The sequence below is a fragment of the Indicator indicator genome, unplaced genomic scaffold (assembly GCF_027791375.1).
Source record: "Indicator indicator isolate 239-I01 unplaced genomic scaffold, UM_Iind_1.1 iindUn_scaffold_52, whole genome shotgun sequence".
Taxonomy (NCBI): domain Eukaryota; kingdom Metazoa; phylum Chordata; class Aves; order Piciformes; family Indicatoridae; genus Indicator; species Indicator indicator.
In genome coordinates this window covers 238,808-260,416 of record NW_026539187.1, presented here as the reverse complement: position 1 = coordinate 260,416, position 21,609 = coordinate 238,808, and the positions used below count along the sequence as shown (strand labels likewise).

General features: G+C 52.8%; 1 protein-coding gene across 1 annotated transcript in view; it reads right to left on the bottom strand.

Annotated features, from left to right (window-relative positions):
• Window positions 1-5,073: 5,073 nt before the first annotated feature.
• ATL2 (atlastin GTPase 2) overlaps window positions 5,074-21,609 on the bottom strand; it is a 67,699-nt gene continuing 51,163 nt past the window's right edge. The window contains exons 9-14 of the mRNA XM_054398389.1: window positions 21,024-21,151; window positions 15,584-15,640; window positions 14,430-14,501; window positions 11,399-11,830; window positions 6,508-6,522; window positions 5,074-5,288 (exon numbers count right to left, since the gene is read on the bottom strand). Of these exons, the coding sequence (XP_054254364.1) occupies window positions 5,169-5,288; window positions 6,508-6,522; window positions 11,399-11,830; window positions 14,430-14,501; window positions 15,584-15,640; window positions 21,024-21,151 (824 nt within the window). The 3' untranslated portion in view covers window positions 5,074-5,168. The remainder of the gene's footprint in view (window positions 5,289-6,507; window positions 6,523-11,398; window positions 11,831-14,429; window positions 14,502-15,583; window positions 15,641-21,023; window positions 21,152-21,609) is intronic.

The window sequence follows — 21,609 nt, the reverse complement described above, 5'->3', positions numbered from 1 at the left end:
AACAGAATTAATGGAGAGGACAGGACAGATGTGGCCATAGAAGGAACTCTCCTCACACCTACCCTGTCTCAGTCCTCTGCCATAGCCTGGATAAAGCCCTCCAGCTTCACTCTCCACCTGCAGGCCAGTTTCTCGCCCTCACTGCAGGGTGCAGCACAGCCTCCAGTTGGACTCCTGGAGGACACAAGGAGCAAATGCAAGCGTGACCCTCCCCACCCCCTCCCTGCCTCCAGCTGTTTGACTAACAAAGGCATTCAGCTTTCAGACCCAGCATTCAACCTGTGCTGCCGGAGAGAAGACAGAAAACACCACAACCCTTTCTCACCGTCAGCATCGTTCCCCTAGAGCTGAGCTCTCCTCTTCGGAGGGCAGGCAATCACCACTGCCCAGCAGTTCTGTATGGTACAAAAGGCTGAGTGCAGCTGCTTTAGGGGCAGGCAGATGATTTCTCTAGCTGGGGAGAGGGGAGGCTTATGAGGATCCAGCGTGGCTGGCAGCACTCAGCAGTGCCCAAGCCCAGCTCTCACCCGCAGCCGTTTCCAGCCCAACCTGCAGCAGTTATCGAGCTGCCTTTAGACTCCACACCTCTGAGAGTGCCTTTAGTTGGTAGCACCTGAGCCAAGAGGGGAAAGGGAGCTGGGAACAAGGTGTCAGAGCGCTACAGCTGCTGCAGGGCAGAAGGTGAAAAGTGTGGCAGTTTGGGCTGGGTGCCCCCTGCCACTGCTGCATGAGATACACCTCTGGTGTCCCAGGTACCCGTCCAATAGGGGTGGACACAGGAAACGGCGTATTTCTACCCATAAATCCTGCGCCCTATAAGGCCATCTGCAGAGTCATCCTCTTCCTCTTTCTTCCCTCTCTGCTCCCATGGGAGATGTCCTCTCTTATCAGGTAATGCCGGGGGAGTATCTCAGGCCTCTTAGGCCTGACTAGGCCTAATGCCAGGAGGAGAATGGAGGGGGGGGGGGGGCAGTCTCAGACCTGGCCAGCCTGAGATTTGCCTAGCAGCAGGAGAGGGGGGGAAAGGAAGAGCCCTGAGGGATTGGGCAGACCCTCAGGGTGGGAAGGGGGAAGGATTGGGAAGCTTTTGGGAATTCTGTGAGGGGTTCTGTATGCTTTAGGATGTTCTTTTCCACTATGCTTTGTAGTTTTTGTAGTTTTCTGTAGCTTCACCAATTGCTTTTCCATTTAAACTTTTTCCATCACTCTCCAATCCGTTTGCGTGTGTCATTCTTTTGTCCCTTTCGGGGCAAGAGAGGATCTGGCTGGCCTCAAACCAGCACAGATTTTTTGGTAGCAGAGGATGGTTGCTGTGGAACTCTGCGAATTGGATTGGAGAAGTGCAGGGGTGGAAAAGTTAAAATGGTATCTGGGCGTTGTTGGTTTTTGGTGGCTGGGCTGAAGGTTTTGTGCTGGGGCGATCGTGTGAGCGTTTTATGGGTTCCGAGGGGACGCCCTGGTACATGGCGGTGGCGTAGAATCCCGTCTGCCCTTCCAAGCGGCAGCGGTGATTTTGTAGCCATTTGCTTCGGGGGAAAGCTTAAGAATGCGGTGCCTGTCTCTTTCCTTTCTGTTCCCCGCGGCGCCAGCGGCGAGCAGAGCGGCGCGGAGCCGAGGAAGGGGGAGGGACAGTCGGAAGCAGACCAGGGTCGGCTCGTCCCGCGGCGGTGGGGGCTGGCCGCAGCGGGGCGGTGAGCGATGGCTCCCGTAATCAAGAAGGCGGGCGGTGGCTCCAGTTCAAAAGCTGCTTCCGAGGACCCAGGGAGCGAGTATAGCTTTGGCTGGAAAAGCCGCTCGTGTGGCCCGAGGGGTGGCGGCAGTTTGGATCTGTACCGCGGCTGCAGAGGTGACGGCGGCTCTCGCTGTTATCTCTCCCCTGGTTTTCGGACGCATTCCGAAAATGGCGCCTAAGCAGCTGGCTCCGCCTCTCTTCTCGGCTGGCTGCAGTGCAGCCACTCCCTCTCCGGGGGAGGGCTGTGTAGCCGGATGCCTCCACGCCTTGGCATGCGAACGCTCAGGGGGAGCGGTGTGCCTGTGCGCGGTGTGCATCTGTATTAGCCTCGGGCCGCGGCTGGAAGCGGTCAGCACTGGGCTTGGGAAAGGTCCCTGCAGCTTTGGGAAGTCTCAGCGTGCTGTTGCCTGCAAGGGGTGGAAGGAGTCGAGTTGAGGAGCCTGATTGCTCAGACTCGATTGCCCCGAGGGGTGGAAACATGCCGCTTGAGTGGATGGAGAAATGTTTGGTTGAGAAGTTGTGAGGTTGTTTCCAGGTGGCCAGGATGTCCATTGGATCCATGAAGAGTTCACCGTGCAGAAGAATGAACTCTGCATCGCTGGGAGGTTCCACAGGATGAGGGAGAAGAGCTGGAATGAACTGTGACCTGAGCCCGAGAGAGAGACTCTTTGGAAGGACGCCCAGATGGAGACTTGGACTTTGCCAGACATGTCATCTGAAAGTTGTTTCTGATTTGATGATATGTTTTGGGTGCAGGAATTCTGGGTATGAAATAAGGGGTGGAATGTGGCAGTTTGGGCTGGGTGCCCCCTGCCACTGCTGCATGAGATACACCTCTGGTGTCCTGGGTGCCCACCCACAGGGGTGGACACAGGAAACGACGTATTTCTACCCATAAATCCTGCGCCCTATAAAGCCATCTGCAGAGTCATTCTCTTCCTCTTTCTTCCCTCTCTGCTCCCATGGGAGATGTCCTCTCTTATCGGGTAATGCCAGGGGTGTCTCAGGCCTCTTAGGCCTGACTAGGCCTAATGCCAGGAGGAGAATGGAGGGGGGGAGGGGGGCAGTCTCAGACCTGGCCAGCCTGAGATTTGCCTAGCATTGGGGGACAGGGGGGAAAGGAAGAGCCCTGAGGGATTGGGCAGACCCTCAGGTGGGAAGAGGGAAGGATTGGGAAGCTTTTGGGAATTCTGTGAGGGGTTCTGTATGCTTTAGGATGTTCTTTTCCACTATGCTTTGTAGTTTGTAGTTTTCTGTAGTTTCACCAATTGCTTTTCCATTTAAACTTTCCATCACTCTCCAATCCGTTTGCGTGTGTCATTCTTTTGTCCCTTTCGGGGCAAGAGATGTTCTGGCTGGCCTCAAACCAGCACAACAAGCAACTCCCCAGACCAAGCAGCATGGCTCAGAGCAGAAGGTTTTGTTGTGCAGGGGAAGGGATGGGAGCTGGACAGATGGCAGCAGGAGGGGAGGCTGAGGAGAGACCTCCTGGCTCTCTCCAGCTGCCTGGAAGGAGGTTGTGGAGAGGTTGGTGCTGGTCTCTTCTCCCAGGTAATTAGTGACAAACAAGAGGGAACAGCCTCAAGCTGCAGCAGGGCAGGGGCAGACTGGACAGGAAGAATTTTTTCCCCACCAAGAGTGGTCAGGCACTGGAATAAGCTGCTCATGGAGGTGGTGGAGTCCCCAAGGTTGGGGGTATTTCAAGGTTGTGCTTGGGGGTATGGTTTAGGGGTGAGCCTTGTAGGGTAGGGTCAGTGGTTGGACTTGCTGAGGGTCTCCCAACCTGATTGTTTCTGTGCTCTGTGAGATTCAAGAGAAAGCTCTGCAGGGCGAGGGAGGCTTTGCTCCTGTCGTCAGGCTTGCTGCAGCAGGACACAGACCAGACCCAAAGAGCCTCTCAAGAAGCAGCCCAGATTTCACATCACTGTATATACACAACTTGTTTTTAATCAGGTACTGAAAATAAATTACAGGAAATAACTTTAAAATGCAACAGAGGACAAGAGTTTCACAACAAACATTCCTGTTGAGTTTTTGTTTGTTTTTTTTTTTAATCCCAAGGTGGAGGGAGGGGAGAGGGGGAAGGTGTGGTGGGGATGAGAGATTGCAGTGCTCAAGGCAGGTAAATATCACAAAGATATCAAAAGAAAACAAAACCAAACAAAAAAATAACCAACCAACCAAAAAAAAAAACCCAACCGTTTCAAATTGTCAATGCATTCACACAGTTTACAGGAGCCAAAAACATTCCTTTTACAGAGACTGCACTTGGTTGTGGTTTAACTTTTGTTTGTTTTTTGTTTTTTTTTTTTAGCTACCACAGGACCACAGATTTTTTTTCTGTTGTTTTTTTTGGCCAGAAACTACAAAAAAAAAAAAAACACCAAAAAAAAAAACCAACAACCCCAAACCTCTTTTTTTTTAAATTTATTTATTTTTGATACAAAATCGTCGTATTTATATATTTATAATTTCATATACATGCCCTAAAAGCTGTGAGCTCTTGGAAGAAAACCAAAAAACCCAAAATAATAATAATCAAATAAAAATCAAACCTGAACAACACTGTACAGACAAATTCCTCCTCGCTCGGGAGCTGTAGGCAACGTCCTTGCTTTTGTTGCGGGTTTTTGTTTTGTTTCGGGCTGGGTTTTTCTCCCCCTAGCGGAATTAATGGCAATGATTATACCAGAGGAAGGCTACACCCCCGGCAGGAGACAGCTTCTGAGCCGCGCCTCCCCGCCGGGGACCACCAGGGCAAGACACCACCTCCGCTCCAAGCCCATCCTCCATCCCGGCTCCGCTGCCTGCCCCCCCGGCTCAGGGCGTCAGCAGCAGCCGCCAAGGTGCGCTCTGTGCCACGCTGCTCTTACAAGGCAATAAAGCAAGAGGGGTTTATGGGATGGAGAGGCTCGGAGGGCTCCGCCGGCTCCGGCTTGGGCTAAGCGGAGAGTCGGCTGAAGGGAGGCACGGCGCCGGGGGTGGGGGCAAGCCCTTGGCGGGGCTGGGCCTTAAAAGTTCCTTGAAATTCCCTCCTGCAGAGGACAGGTTCCCACGGGAAGCCACAGAACTGCATCCACTGCAAGGCTGGGGCAGGGTGGGGAAGGTCCCTCCCCAACTCCCTCCCCCGCTTGCCGCGACGCCCAACGAGCAGCAGGGTTCAGCACAAGCCTTCCCCTCCTTCCCACCCCAGCAACCTCGCTCTGCCCAGGTGCTGGCAGCAAGCCACTAAACTACTTCTACAGTTGATTGATTGTAAACTTTGGTTTATTTTTTACTTCTTTTTTTTTTTTCCTTTTTTTCCATTTTTCTTTTTTTTTTTCCTTTTTTTTTTTCTCCTCTTTTTTTTTTTTAATTATCGAGTTCTCCAGGTACAGCAAAGCAAGTGTAGGATGAGAGAGAGAGGGGGGAAGAAGCTGAAGGAGAGGAGCTGCTGTCAGTCTGTCTTTAGTCTGGCGTGGTGAACCACCTGCTCGCTCAGGCCTGCTTTGAGAGAGTTTTTTACAGACTGCCTCAAGTGATCCTCCATCAAATTATCACTCAGGGGCTTCAACACCTGCAGGGGGACGGGGGAGAAGTGTGCAAAAAAAAGAAACAGACAGACAAACAGACAAAAAAAAAAAAATGAGAATGAGGTAAAGCAAGGAAAATAAAATAATAATAATAATAATAATGATTATGATTATTATAATAATGATAATTATGACAATGATAATGATCATAAAAATAATAATAAAGATGATAATGATAATGATAATAATGATGATGGTAATGATAATAATGATAATAATAAGAATGATAATGAGAATGATGATAATGATAATTATAATAAGGATAAGAACTATAATAATAATGATAATAACGATAAAAATAATGACACAAAATAAAAATAAAAACACTAATAATAACAACAAAATAATAAAAAATAACAATAGCAATAATAAAAATAATAAAAGTAATAAAAACAAGTAATAGAAATAACACTAATAAAAATAATATCACTAATAACAGTAATAACACTAATAACAACAGTAATAACACTAATAATGACAACACTAATAAAAAACAATCATAATTAAAAAGAGAAGAAACTCTACCACACACGAAGGAGATGAGACTTGACAGGATGGGAAGGGGGAAGGAACAAAACCAAACCCAACCCACGACAGACCAACCACAACTCGAGGAGAGGCTGAAGCCTGACATGCCAAAGCAGCACAAACCGAAGGGGAGAGGAGTTTTTTGCTGCTACAGCGGTGAGGTTTGAACTCAACCAGACCGCTAGGGACAGGAGGGAGAAGCCAAACCCCTCCTCCGAGGCAGGCAGCCAGCGTCTCACCGGCTGCCAACCACCAACTGGACAGCTCCTGCAGGAGGGATGTGCGATTCCGTACCCTAGGAGGCAGCAGCAGGCTGGCAATGGGGAACAGCGGTTTAGGCAGGCCCGGCCCGGCCAAGTCCCAGCTTAACTGTCCTACGCGTGTTAAGAGTGAACGCTTCTGAGATACGAGAAAGGAAGTTTAAAAACCAAAAAGAAACAAAAAAAATACACTGGGGGCTAATTTTTCTTCTTGTTATTGTTGGAGGAGAGGCGCGGCCGAGGCGCAGGGCTGAGGGCACGGCGCAGCATTCGGCGTCTAAGGACTTCCAAGAGTTTGGAAAACACCTACAACACCAAGGCAGCCGTTAGGGAAAGTGCCTCCGGGAAGGCAGCAGACAAAGGAAAGAGAAGGGGAAAAAAAAAAAAAAAAAAAAAATTGCCAGTAACTTCTCACCTTCCTGGGATTCCTCTGAAGCAAGCAGGGAAGAGAAAAAGGCAGAGATTCAGGACAGCAAAACATCCACAGCAAGGACGCAACTTACAACTGCCCTGGAATTACCTCCTGCAGGGATCAGCACACAGAAGCTGCACCCACAGACAAGCTGCACCCATGGCACCCACAGACTGCTTGCACCCCCAGGTTGGCTGCACTCACAGCCTGGCTAACCTCATGGCACCCCCCTAGACAGCCTACCCACACCCACAGCCTGCCTGCCGCCATGGCACCCAGAGCCAGGCTGCCCCCACAGCACCCACGGCCTGGCTGCACCTATGGCTCCCCCAGATTGGCTGCACCCACAGACAGGTAGCACCCACAGCACCCCCAGACTGACTGCAACCACGGCACCCCCAGACTGACTGCACCCACAGATTGACTGCATCCACAGCCAGGCAGCACCCACGGCACCCCCAGACTGACTGAACTCACAGCACCCCCAGACTGACTGCAGCCACAGCCAGGCAGCACCCACAGACAGATAGCACCTATGGCACCCCCAGACTGACTGCACCCAGGGCCAGGCAGCACCCTCAGCACCCCCAGACTGACTGTACCCACAGACAGGCAGCACCCACAGACAGGCAGCACCCACAGACAGGCAGCACCCACAGACAGGCAGCACCCGTGGCACCCCAGCCTGACTGCACTCCCAGCCAGGCAGCACCCACTGCAACCCTGGGGGGCAGGTCCCTCTCCAGCCCCAGAGGCACAGGAGCATCCCCACCCCATGGGTTGCCTAAGCAGCAGTGTCTAACGCCACAGTGGCTCAGGCAGCCCATGGATGTGCTTTGAGTCTTACTGGTGCTGTGCCACATCACTCCCAGGCAGCTCTTTTGGGGACCACCTTCCTCTAGCCCACAGCAGGCAAGCTTCTGCTGGCAGCAGCCAGGCTCCCTGCCCTGCTACCAAGGGAAGGTCAGCAGCCAAACCATGCCCTGTGTGCTCCAGGGAGGCTGCACTCAACCAGTGCCACACACAGCTGGCACCTCCCCTTGCAGTGCTCTTCAGCACTGAGCCCCAAGGCCAGGAGCTCCGCTGGGACACAATTCTCACCACCAGTTAGGGGCATATCTAACAGCTCAGTGCACTGCGGCACATTTCCCTCCCACACAGAATTAACCAGGTTGGAAGAGACCTTTGAGATCACCAAGTCCAACCTACCACCCAACCCTATCTAACCAACCAGACCATGGCACTGAGTGCTTCATCCAGGCTCTTCTTAAACACCTCCAGGGACACTGAGCCCACCACCTCCCTGGGCAGCACATCCAAGGGCCAATCTCTCTTTCTGGGAAGAACTTCTTTCTAAGCTCAAGCCTAACCTTCCCCCTGCACAGCTTGAGACTGTGTCCTCTTGTTCTGGTGCTGGGTGCCTGGGAGCAGAGCCCAACCCCCACCTGGCTACAACCTCCCTTCAGGCAGTTGTAGAGAGCAATGAGGTCTGCCCTGAGCCTCCTCTTCTCCAGGCTAAACACCCCCAGCTCCCTCAGCCTCTCCTCACAGGGCTGTGCTCCAGACCCCTCCCCAGCCTTGCTGCCCTTCTCTGGACACCTTCCAGCATCTCAACATCTCTCTTGAATTGAGGAGCCCAGAACTGGACACAGCACTCAAGGTGTGGCCTGAGCAGTGCTGAGCACAGGGCAGGATGACTTCCCTGCTCCTGCTGGCCACACTCTTCCTGATGCAGGCCAGGATGCCATTGGCCTTCTTGGCCAGCTGGGCACACTGCTGGCTCCCATTAACAGGTAGCCACTTTCCCACCTCAGTGTAACTCAGAAGTCAGAGATTCACAGGCTGGGTTGGCTTGGAAGGGACCTTAGAGATCATCCAGTTCCAACCCCCTGCCATGGGCAGGGACACCTCTCCCCAGCCCAGCTTGCTCAAGGCCTCATCCAGCCTGGCCTTGGACACCTCCAGGGAGGGGGCAGCCACAACCTCCCTGGGCAACCTGTGCCAGTGTCTCCCTACCCTCACTGTAAACCTTACCAGGCTCTCAGACAGGGCTGGAGTGCCACTGCCTACGATGAGCCTGGGACAGTCATTTTTCCACATGCAGAACAGAGCTGCTGTACAGAAGGCTCCAGCTGGTGATCTGCTGGTGCCCTGGGTGGAAGCTGAGGCATGGAGGAAGTTCCATGGAAAGAGGAGGGAGAAGTATTTCACTGTGAGGGTGACAGACCACTGGAACAGGCTGCCCAGGGTGGGTTGTGGAATCTTCATCTCTGAGATATTCAAGACCTGCCTGGATGTGCTCCTGTGTGACCTGCCCTGGGTGCCCCGCTCTGGCAGGGCATTGGGCTGGATGAGCTCTGGAAGTCCCTTCCAGCCCCTAATCATTCTGTGATTCTGTAGGACTCATTTTAACCCCAGGCAAGTTGAGCCAGCCCTTTATTTCTCATACCAACACAGCCAGTGCTTCCCTTCTGCTGGCACTGGACCTGGCTTCAAGCACTGCTTTGGAGATTCTGGTCAGGAATTCCACACAGCAGCTCGACTGTGCTGACCACATTCCAGGCAGCAAATCCTCTGCACAGAGCTTTCCCCTCCAGCTTTGGAGGTCATTTTCTCTATCAGGCAGGAGTCTGTTGGATGATTCCTGAAGCATCAGCTGCCCCAGCTGCAATCTGGCACAGAGTTCTCAGGGAGAGCCCTGCTGGGCACTGCCTTCTATACAGCACAGGCTCCAAGGCACCCAGACAGGAGCTCATCACACCAGGGCTACCTTCTGCTCTAGCACTTGCTGCAAGGCACTGGGGGGTACAGGAAGCCAGAAGGGCCAGGAGCATGTGCCCTATGAGGAGAGGCTGAGAGCCCTGGGGGTGTTCAGTGTGGAGAGGAGAAGGCTGAGAGGGATCTGATCAATGTCTATCAATAGCTGAGGGCTGGGGGTCAGGAGGGAGGGGACAGGGACAGGCTCTGCTCACTTGTGCTCTGGGATAGGCCAAGGGGCAATGGATGGAAACTGCAGCACAGGAGGTTCCACCTCAACAGGAGGAGGAACTTCTTCCCTGGGAGGGTCCCAGAGGCCTGGAGCAGGCTGCCCAGAGAGGTTGTGGAGTCTCCTTCTCTGGAGCCTTCCCAGCCCTGTCTGGATGTGTTCCTGTGTGCCCTGTGCTGGACTCTCTGGTCCTGCTCTGGCAGGGGGCTTGGACTGGAAGCTCTCCAGAGGTCCCTTCCAACTCCTAACATCCTCTGATCCTGGGATAAGTTCTCCCTGAGGTCTGATTCACAGCCTGCACTGGGTTGGGAGGGAGCCTCCAAGGGCATCTTGCCCAACCCCCCTGCACTCAGCAGGGACACCTCCAGCTAGAGCAGGCTGCACAGGGACACAGCCAGGCTGAGCTTGGATGTGACCAAGGAGAAGCCTCCAGTGTCACAGCAGCAGCTGAGGTGAAGAACAGGAGCACTGTTTTGTCTTCCGCATTTCTGGTACTGCCCAAGATGCTTCACCCACTGCATCTACAGGGCAAGTTTCTCCCCTTCAATGTATGTTTAAAAGCAGAACTCCTTGCTCTGAAAAGGCAACAAGATCTTTAATGAGCCTCCCTAGGCTTCCAACTCCTACTAAGGCTCTTCAGTAACACTTTCTGGATAGCATCCTAAGGTATCCAGACCCTGTGTGCACAGAATCTCTTCCTGAACAGAGCAGTCACATTTCTGACCTGGCTTTCCCCTTGGAAGTATTAGGATTGTCCATCACAGGCTCACAGGATGTTAGGGCTTGGAATGGACCTTCAAATATCATACAGTCCAAGTCCCCTGCCAGAGCAGGATCACAGAATCCAGCACAGGGCACACAGGAACACATCCAGACAGGGCTGGAAAGGCTCCAGAGAAGGAGACTCCACAACCTCTCTGGGCAGCCTGCTCCAGGCCTCTGGGACCCTCCCAGGGAAGAAGTTCCTCCTCCTGTTGAGGTGGAACCTCCTGTGCTGCAGTTTCCATCCATTGCCCCTTGGCCTATCCCAGAGCACAACTGAGCAGAGCCTGTCCCTGTCCCCTCCCTCCTGACCCCCAGCCCTCAGCTATTGATAGACATTGATCAGATCCCTCTCAGCCTTCTCCTCTCCACACTAAACACCCCCAGGGCTCTCAGCCTCTCCTCCCCAGGCAGTGCTCCAGGCCCTTCAGCATCCTTGCAGCCCTCCCTTGCACTCTCTCCAGCAGATCCCTGTCCCTCCTGACCTGGGGAGCCCAGAGCTGGATGCAATATTCCAGGGGAGGTCTCAGCAGGGCAGAGGAGAGGGGGAGGAGAACCTCCCTGGCTCTGCTGGCCACACTCCTCTGAATGCAGCCCAGGCTCCCCTTGGCCTTCTTGGCCCCCAGGGCACATTGCTGTGCCATGCAGAACTTGCTGCCCACCAGCACTCCCAGCTCCTTCTCCTTGGGGCTGCTCTCCAGCAGATCCCCTCCCACCCTGTCCTGCTGCAGTTTCTTCTTCCTTCCCAGCTGCAGGACTCTGCACTTCTCCTGTTGAACCTCAGCAGGTTCCTCTCTGCCCAGCTCTCAGCCTGTCCAAGTCTCTGCATGGCCTCACAGCCTTCAGGTGTCTCAGCCAAGCCTCCAGTTTGGTGTCATCAGCAAACCTGCTGAGCAGCCCCTCTGCCCTGAGCAGCCCCTCTGTCTGCTCTTCTAAGCCATCAGCAAACTTCTGCTGAGCAGAACCTCCCTCCTCCTCTTCTGAATGCCCATCCCCCAGGATCCCATTGCCCTTTTTGCTGCCCTAGAGCAGTGGGTGCTGCAAAGAAAGGCAGAGAATTTGCATCCAAAAAGAAACCAGGCAGAGCACCGACCTGGAAGAGAATTTGCATCACGAAAAGAAGATGGAAAAAGGCAGAGCACCAACCTGTTCCCAGATGGCCTCAGCGATCTGGTCGATGGCTGTTCCAACCTCTCTGAATTCCCCAGAGTACTTAACGTAGGCCCAAGTACAAAAGGCTAGGAGAGCCAGGCCCAGCACCAGGTTGCAGAGGGCGGCTATGGAGTTCATGCCCAGGAAGCCGCTCAGTCCGGAGGTTATGTACATGGCGAACATGAGGGCGAAGAGGGTGGCCGGGGTGCGGGCAGCATAGAAGATGTTCTTCCCATCGTTGTGCTTCACGAAGTTTGCATAGATCTCATCGATTTCCACCTCCAGCTGCTCCTGGTAGCGCCGGCAGAACTCCTCCCCTCCCATCTTCTTCACCGCGCGGAACTGCCGGACGGCAGACTCCCGGCACTCCTGGTGCTTCCGCTCCAGGTCCGAGGGCGCCAGGTAAGGCTTGTCCCCGCCGCACACCTGCCGTGACAGAGCGGGTGGGAGCAGATTGTCACCCTCCCGCTGCTCTGCACTGAGCAAAACCTTCCTCCGCAGCTTACAGGAGCCAGGAGAGCTGCAGCAGGGACACTCCGGCTGTTTAGTGTGGAGACGAGAAGGCTGAGAGGGATCTGATCAATGTCTATCAACAGCTGAGGGCTGGGGGTCAGGAGGGAGGGGACAGGGACAGGCTCTGCCCACTCTGCCCTGGGATAGGCCAAGGGGCAGTGGATGGAAACTGCAGCACAGGAGGTTCCACCTCAACAGGAGAAGGAACTTCTTCCCTGGGAGGGTCCCAGAGGCCTGGAGCAGGCTGCCCAGAGAGGTTGTGGAGTCTCCTTCTCTGGAGCCTTCCCAGCCCTGTCTGGATGTGTTCCTGTGTGCCCTGTGCTGGATTCTATGGTCCTGCTCTGGCAGGGGCCTTAGACTCCAAGCTCTCCAGAGGTGCCTTCCAACCCCTAACACCCTCTGATCCTGTGACCCTCTGGCAAGAGGTCTGTCCAAACCCCCCCCACTGCTGGGAGAAGCAGTAGTTACATTTCCCTGTATGCCTTCCTCCCTTGAAGGGTGGGAGGAAAAGGGGCAAAGTGGTCATGCAGAGAGAGCTGAGTGGCCAAAAAACTTCTGAAAGCCAAGCAGGCAGACCAGCCCTCTGTGCACCACCAACCCTCAGGTGACCTTTCTGTCACCAGGGTCTTAGAAGAGGACAACAAAGAGACTCCCTGAATCATAAAGGCTGGATTTAATATCCACTCCAACCAGAAGCCAACTACCAGGACCACTGAACTACATCCTGAACCACCACATCTGCAGCTTCAACACCTCCCGGGATGGGGACTCCACCACCTCCCTGGGCAGCCTCTTCCAACTCCTCATCACTCTCTCAGTGAAGAAGTCTTTCCTAATGCCCAACCTAAGCCTCCTCCCATTTCCCACATTTCCCATTCCCTCTCATCCTATCACTGGTTACTTGGGAGAAGAGACCAACCCCAGCCTCCTTTCTGGATTGAAGTCCTCCACATCTGGCCAAACTCCCTGGGAGATTGTCTTACCCTCCAACAGGGTCTCTGCACACTGCTCAGAGAGTGCTGAACAACAGAATCTGCTGAAGCATCAAGACCACCACACACAAAGGATCAGAGACTGGTTTGGGTCAGAAGGGACCTCCAAAGCTCATCCAGTCCAACCCCCTGCACTCAGCAGGGACATCCTCCACTAGATCAGGTTGCCCACAGCCCTGTCCAGCCTCACCTTGAATATCTCCCGGGACAGGGCCTCAACCACCTCCCTGGGCAACCTGTTGCAGTGTTCCAGCAGCCTCCTGCTGCAGAACTTCTTCCTCACATCCAATCTCAATCTGCTCTGCTCTCATTCCAAACCATTGCCCCTGGTCCTGTCCCTGCAGGCCTTGGGGATCAGTCCCTCTGCAGCCTTCTTGCAGCCCCCTTCAGGTACTGGCAGGCTGCTGTTAGGCCTCCATGGAGCACTCTCTTCTCCAGGCTGCATAGCCCAAGCTCCCTCAGCCTGTCTACCTCCTCCATCTCTTACTCTTTTCTCCTCCTGTGTGCCTGCACCTGCTGGTCCTTACATTTGAGGTCTTTATGGGGACAGTATTTTGCTTATACACACTCAAAGGAAGGCTTTGGTTCACAAGGAGAGCTCAGAAGCTACAGTAAGAATTATCTTTCTAAAAGCCAGTCTTAAATCCCAAGATTTTCCCCACATTTCAGAGCTGAAAACCTGAGGCATCTGGATAAAAGAAAAGAAAAAAAAAAAAGCAATGCAAGACATTTCTCTGTCTTTCTCCACAGAGTGCTGGAGAGCATTGCTATGGAAACCAAAGCTGTGGCAGAGAAAAGTCTTTCTGCTGGTCCCTTGCCCCAGGTGGGAAACCTTCAAACCCCAGAGTCACACTGAAGAGTCAGGGGAAGAAGGCAGGCTTGGCATTTACTATAAACAATCTGCTTAGTGCATCCAGAGATTTTCCAAAAGGATAGCAGTGGTCCTCCTGCAGCAGCAGAGCATTCTCAAAGCAGGAGGTCTGAAGGGACTGCAGCATCTCTGACAAGAGGCTGAGAGCCCTGCGGCTGCTTAGCCTGGAGGAGCCTGAGGGGGGATCCCAGCAATGCTGATCAATGGCTGAAGGTTGAGTGGCAGGAGGCTGCAGCCAGACTCTTCTCAGTGCTGCCCAGGAGCAATGGACACAGCCTGGAACCCAGCAGGTCCCACATCAGCAGAAGGAACAAATTCTCCCCTGTGAGGGTGGCAGAGCACTGGGACAGGCTGCCCAGAGGCTGTGGAGTCTCCATCTCTGGAAGAATTCCAAACCCAAGCCCTGTGTGACTGACTCTAGTTGGGGGGGGGTTGGACTGGCTACCTCCAGAGGTCCTGTCCATGTCCCCCCACCCCAGTCTGTGATTGTGGTTTGACAGAACTCCAGTTTTGCTGCATCAGACACAGGACCTGAGAGGAGAAAGCAGCCAGCTGCTGGCCCCAAAGCTCCTTCTCTCCATCAGCACCCCCCGTACATCCAGCAGGAAAACTTGAAGGCCCCCCTGGTGCACGTGGGCACTTGCCATACCTGCTCCATGCCTTTGCTGTACAAGTCTTTTGCTCCTGCCACAGCAGCAAGATTGTTGGCCTCGGCTGTCGCCTGGAAAACACAAAGCAGAGCTGAGCCACGCTGCTATCCACGCCCAAACTGCCTCCACACCTCCAGGGGGGCACAGGAAAACCACCCCCAGCCACCAGGCAAGGTCAGCAAGGCACACCAGAGCTAAACCTGAGCCTAAAGCCCACCCTTTGGGGAAACCTCTTCAGGAAGCTTCAAAAGATCCAAGTCTTACAGCTGTTAAATGGTCAAAACTGAGCCTAAAGCCCACACTTTGGGGAAAGCTCTTCAGGAAGCTTCAAAAGATCCAAGTCTTACAGCTGTTAAATGGTCAAAACTGAGCCTAATGCCCACCCTTGGGGAAAGCTCTTCAGGAAGCTTAAAAGAATCCAAGTCTTACAAATACAAAATGGTTAAACCTGAGCCTAAAGCCCACACTTCAGTGAAACCTCTTCAGGAAGCTTCAAAGAATCCAAGTCTTACAGCTGCAAAATGGTTAAAACTGAGCTTAAAGCCCACACTTTGGGGAAAGCTTTTCAGGAAGCTTACAAGAAGCTTAAAAGAATCCAAGTCTTACAGATACAAAATGGTTAAAGCTGAGCCTAAAGCCCAACACCCCTTGGTGAAAGCTCTTCATTCCCAACAACTGAAGGCTTCACCACCCAGCTTCCTACAATCAGTTTGTGCTCAGATCACTTTAAAGCTGATCACATCCTCTTTGGATCAAGCCAGAAAAGAAAGCTCAGGGCAGTGATCCAGTTTTAGCAAACCCACACAGAGCAGCCCAGCACTGCCAGGCAGTGCTCACAGCTGCACTGCTGTTCAGGCTTCTCCTTTTTCTCTGCTGCACCTGATGCTAAAAGCCCTCTGAAGAGAGTGTGAAAGGTACTGGGGGAAAGAAACAATCAACACCAGACAGTTACAGGCAACCCTTAGAAACTGAAGAGGCTTCAACATCTCAGCCCCTGCTTGCTTTGCTAGCTGGAGCTGAGGAAAGACACAGACATCTAAGCCAGGCTCCCTGAGGAGCTCAGGGAGAGCTCAAAAGACACACAGCTCCTTGCAGAGAGCTTACAGCAAAGGCCACAGCACCTGTTGGACATTTGGAGAGGGAAAGCAAATACCTGCAGCATAGATTTTGGGTGAGGTAGCTCCTCTCCTTGATAGATTTTTATGTAAGCCTGAAGGGGAGAAAGGAAAGGAAACAAAATTAAGGTTTGGGGTTTTTTTGTTTGTTTGTTTTCCTAACCATTTCTGCCTGAGAAAGGAGAGAAGGAGAAGGATGACAGAAAGACAGAGCTCAGCTTGGTTCTTTGTAATAATGCCAACTATTTAATGGAGCCATCTTCTTCACATAAATCTGGCATTCTCACACTTAGCCCCCTAGGGCCTTCATTTCTTAGCTCTGCATCTGAGGCTGGGGCTGGCAGGGGAGTAGAGAACCTTGAGGAGACACTGCCACTGTCTCAAGAAGGGTTCTGCTCCTTCAACTACATAAGAAGGTCTTTGCTAAGCAGGGAACCTCCCCCCTCAGACAAGAGGTGGAACCCACCTTAAGCTGGGGCTCTTTAGTGTGGAGAGGAGAAGGCTGAGAGGGATCTGATCAATGTCTATCAACAGCTGAGGGCTGGGGGTCAGGAGGGAGGGGACAGGGACAGGCTCTGCCCACTCTGCCCTGGGATAGGCCAAGGGGCAGTGGATGGAAACTGCAGCACAGGAGGTTCCACCTCAACAGGAGGAGGAAATTCTTCCCTGGGAGGGTCCCAGAGGCCTGGAGCAGGCTGCCCAGAGAGGTTGTGGAGTCTCCTTCTCTGGAGCCTTCCCAGCCCTGTCTGGATGTGTTCCTGTGTGCCCTGTGCTGGACTCTCTGGTCCTGCTCTGGCAGGGGCCTTAGACTCCAAACTCTCCAGAGGTGCCTTCCAACCCCTAACACCCTCTGATCCTGTGACCCTCTGGCAAGAGGTCTGTCCAAACCCCCCCCACTGCTGGGAGAAGCAGTAGTTACATTTCCCTGTATGCCTTCCTCCCTTGAAGGGTGGGAGGAAAAGGGGCAAAGTGGTCATGCAGAGAGAGCTGAGTGGCCAAAAAACTTCTGAAAGCCAAGCAGGCAGACCAGCCCTCTGTGCACCACCAACCCTCAGGTGACCTTTCTGTCACCAGGGTCTTAGAAGAGGACAACAAAGAGACTCCCTGAATCATAAAGGCTGGATTTAATATCCACTCCAACCAGAAGCCAACTACCAGGACCACTGAACTACATCCTGAACCACCACATCTGCAGCTTCAACACCTCCCGGGATGGGGACTCCACCACCTCCCTGGGCAGCCTCTTCCAACTCCTCATCACTCTCTCAGTGAAGAAGTTTTTCCTAATTCCCAACCTAAGCCTCCCCTGGCACATTTCCCATTCCCTCTCATCCTGTTGCGGTTAGTTGGGAGAAGAGACCAACCCCAGCCTCACTCCAGCTTCCTTTCAGGGAGCTGGAGAGAACAAGGAGGTCTCCCATCAGCCTCCTCTTCTCCAGGTTAAACACCCCAAGCTCCCTCAGCTGCTCCTCATATGATGTCCTCCAAACCCCTCTCCAGCCTTGCTGCTCTCCTCTGGACACTCCCCAGCCCCTCAATGGTTTTCCTAAGCTGTCTTGCCCGGAACTCAACACAGCACTGAAGCTGTGGCCTCACCAGGGCCAAGCACATGCTGGTGGGCAGCAAGTTCTGCATGGGACAGCAATGTGCTCTTGTGGCCAAGAGAGCCAATGGGATCCTGGGATGTATCAAGAAAGGTGGCCAGCAGGGCTAAGGAAGTTCTTCTCCCACTCTCCTCTGCCCTGCTGAGACCACACCTGGAATGCTGTGTCCAGGTCTGGGCTCCCCAGGTCAGGAGAGACAGAGACCTGCTGGAGAGAGTCCAACAGAGAGCCAGGAGGATGATTTGGGGACTTGAGCATCTCCCCTGGGAAGAGAGGTTGAGAGCCCTGGGGCTGTTTAGTGTGGAGAGGAGAAGGCTGAGAGGGATCTGATCAATGTCTATCAATAGCTGAGGGCTGGGGGTCAAGTGGAGGGGGCCAGGCTCTTTTGGGGGGTGCACAGTGATAAGCCAAGGAACAATGGGTTCAAACTTGAACATAGAAGATTTCAGCTCAACATGAGGAGAAACTTCTTTACAGTGAGGGTGACAGAGCCCTGGAACAGGCTGCCCAGGGGGGTTGTGGAGTCTCCTTCTCTGGAGACTTTCCAACCCCACCTGGATGCATTCCTGTGCAGACTGCCCTAAGTGATGCTGCTCTGGCAGGGGGGTTGGACCTGTTGACCGCTTGAAGACCCTTCCAACCTCTGATATACTGTGATACATCCTTCAGGTCCTCCTCTGCAGCCCACAAGATGGCCTTGGCAGAGATGAGTGAAGCAGGCACAGCAGGAGCCATTCAGTGCTTTGGATAAGCCCCAAGGCCATATTTAGCCCCTCAGAGATTAAGCAGTTGTTTTCCCTCATCTTACTCCTGCTCTCCCCCCTCCAGCCTGTCTGACCTGAGGATTTTTATGCAGTGGTTTTTTCTTTTTCCTCCTGTAAAGGAGCAGAGAATGTGGTTCTAGACTGTAGGACAGCCTACAAAATGTATACAGTTAGAGAGGACTCCATTCCCTCAACACCCTCCCAGCAAAAGCCTTCCCCTTTCCACCTCGGCCTTCAGGAGCTCAGCTTGAAATGCAGAGTTCCTGAGGGAGCAGCCCTCTTTAGTTACATAACCAGAGTGGCTCTGCAGCAGCCTGCAGGATTGCTCCCAGGCTGGAGCTGGGATATGAACTGGGCAGTGTTTCAGTAGATCCGACACTCAGGTTTTTAGAGGGCAATCAACTGCTGCTCAAAGCAGACTCCTTAGGCTGGGCAAGACCAGGTATGACTAGAGAAGAAATGAGAACAAAAAGCAGCAATACAACCATATAGAATTGTCAGGGTTGGAAGGGACCTCAAGGCTCAGCCAGTTCCAACCCCCCTGCCATGGGCAGGGACACCTCACACTACAGCAGGTTGCTCACAGCCACATCCAGCCTGGCTGCAAAAACCTCCAGGGATGAGGCTTCCACCACCTCCCTGGGCAACCTCTGCCAGGCTCTCACCACCCTCATGGGGAAGAACTTCTTCCTAACATCCAATCTGAATCTCCCCACTTCTACTTTTGCTCCATCCCCCCCACTCCTATCACTCCCTGACACCCTCAAAAGTCCCTCCCCAGCTTTCTTGGAGCCCCCTGCAGATCCTGGAAGGCCACCAGAAGGTCTCCTGGGAGCCTTCTCCTCTCCAAACTGAACAGCCCCAACTCTTTCAGTCTGTCCTCATAGGAGAGGTGCTCCAGCCCTCTGCTCATCCTCATGAGCCTTCTCTGGACACCTTCCAGCACCTCCAGATCCTTCTTGTAATAGAGGCTCCAGAACTGGATGCAGTGCTCCAGGTGGGGTCTCACCAGAGAAGAACAGAGGGGGAGAATCACCTCCCTCACCCTGCTGGCTGTGCTTCTCTTGATGCAACCCAGGATGTGATTTGCTTTCCAGGCTGGAAGTGCACACTGGTGGCTCATGTGGAGCTTCTCATCCACCAGCACACTCAAGTCCCTCTCTTCTCAGGGCTGCTCTCCAGCCAGTCCCTGCCCAGCCTATATCAGTGCTTGGGATTGCCCTGACCCAGCTGCAGGACCTTGCATTTGGTCTTGCTGAACCCTCATGAGGTTGTCATGGGCTCACCTCTGCAGCCTGTCAAGGTTTCCTGGATGGCATCCCTTAACAGAGAGACTGAGCATGCAAGCTCCAGAGTGTTTGGTTTATGCTTGTCAGGAGAGCTATGACATCTTTCCTTTGTAAAAAAGGTGACCAGCAGCACAGGGAGGGGATTCTGCCTCTGCTCTGCTCAGACCCCACCTGCAGCACTGCCTCCAGTTCTGGCATCCCCCAGCATAAGAAGGACATGGAGCTGCTGGAACAGGTCCCGAGTAGGTCCCAGAGATGCTCAGAGGGCTGAAAAACCTCTCCTGTGGGGACAGACTGGGAGAGTTGGGGCTTTTCAGCCTGGAGAAGGCTCCGAGCAGACCTTCTAGTGGTCTTCTAGTACTTCAAGGATGCCTACAAGAAAGCTGGGAAGGGACTTTTGCCAAGGGCTTGTAGTGACAGGAGGAGAGGGAATGGATTGAAGCTTGAGGAGGGCAGATTGAGACTGGAGATGAGGAAGAAATTCTTGTCAGTGAGGGTGAGGAGACACTGGCACAGGTTGCCCAGGGAGGCTGTGGATGTCTCCTCCCTGGAGGTGTTCAAGGCCAGGCTGGATGAGGCCTTGAGCAACCTGGGCTGGTGGGAGGTGTCCCTGCCCATGGCGGGGGGGGTGGAGCTGGATGAGCTTTGAAATCCCTTCCAGCCCAAACCATTCCATGAAAAAAAAGTTGCTTCATATCACACTTACTACAGGATTGTGATCTCCCTTGCTTAAAGAGGTTTCTCCCTTGCTTGCTTTCTTTACATCAGCCTTTCCTGTGCTCCAAAGCAGAAGTGCAAACTGAGTATCTTTAGGAACAAGTGCCACTTTCTCCTGCCAAGACAACTGCCTAAGTCATTCCAGTTAAAAAAAAAAAAAAAAAGCTTACACACAGCAGAGCAGTTCCTGGTGAGGCAGGGATTATGTTATCACATTTCTGCTGCTGTCACCCTGATAGCAAAACAGCTCAAGAGCCTGACAGCTGCAAGTATCATATCCAAATATTTCAGAGCATGCAGTGGTGCTGCTGCACATTGGAGTGTTCAGAAAGCATCTTCTGCACATGTTAAAAATCCAGGAAGGGAGTATCTGAAGGGGGCCTACAAGAAAGCTGGGGAGGGACTTTTTAGGATCTCAGGTAGTGATAGGACTAGGGGGAATGGAATAAAGCTGGAAGTGGGGAGATTCAGGCTGGACATGAGGAAGAAGTTCTTCCCCATGAGAGTGGTGAGAGCCTGGAATGGGTTGTCCAGGGAGGTGGTTGAGGTCCCATCCCTGGAGGTGTTTAAGGCCAGGCTGGATGAGGCTCTGGCCAGCCTGATCTAGTGTGAGGTGTCCCTGCCCATGGCAGGGGGGTTGGAACTGGCTGATCCTTGTGGTCCCTTCCAACCCTGACTGATTCTATGATTCTATGATTTTCACTGCAGGCCTAGAAAAACCTACTCTAAAATCTTCCTGGAAAGCTCTTTTGAAAAAACAGGCAACAGAACCAGAGAAGTAGGGAGGCAAAACCAAAACAAAACAACCCAAACAGTCTCTAACTGTTCTGCCTGTTTACAAAGGAAGAGAAGGCAAAGAAACAAACCCCCACCCCACACAGTTCTACCAAGTGCTATACCTTTGGGAAGCTGTGTGCCAGTTCTGGAAAGTCAGAGTAAGGAAACACAAAGAGAAGGAGGGAAAAAAAAAAAAAAAAGAAGAAGAAGCGAGAGCTGCTCAGTCAATGTCAGCCTAGATAGCTTAGCTTCTCTGGGAACAGGCCCTAAAATTAGAATGCTTCCTTTGAAGCCATTAACAGACATAATTAGGAGGAGTTTGCTTACCTTGAAGTATTCTACAAGATCTCTACAGGTCACCTTGGAGCCACTAATCTCTTTTTCTACCAGGTTCTCAGGGGCGAGCAGTAGAGGTACCAAATTCCGCAGCTCTTTCTTAAAATCCTCATCTATATCTAATCAAAGTCAATCCATTACAGGAGAGGGGAAGAAAAAAAAAAGAAGAGAAGAAAAAAAAAAAATAAAAAGTGGTTAGCTTTCTTCTCAATCCTGCAATTCCTATGGGAACAGAACCCATGGTCCTTCAAAAACTCGGAGCTGCTGCATTTCTAAGCTGTTTGAAGGCTTCGATACGTAGTAGAGCTTGGGTGAAGTTCTACCTACTCTTTAATCTGAACTCCAGGCTGTGAGAGAACAAGGTTCCATAGCCCTGGCAATATCTGAAGTGTATTCCCCCAGTGACATCATCTTACACGAGCCCACAGGTCTGTGCTCTGAGCCCACAAACTGGTTGGCATCCCACTAGCACAAACTCACTCTTGTCGCCTTTGCCATCCTGATATATTTCCTCTGCTGGGTGGGGAGAGGGGGGGAAGGTCAAGCAGCAAGGGGAGGAATCCTGAGTGCTTCTCAC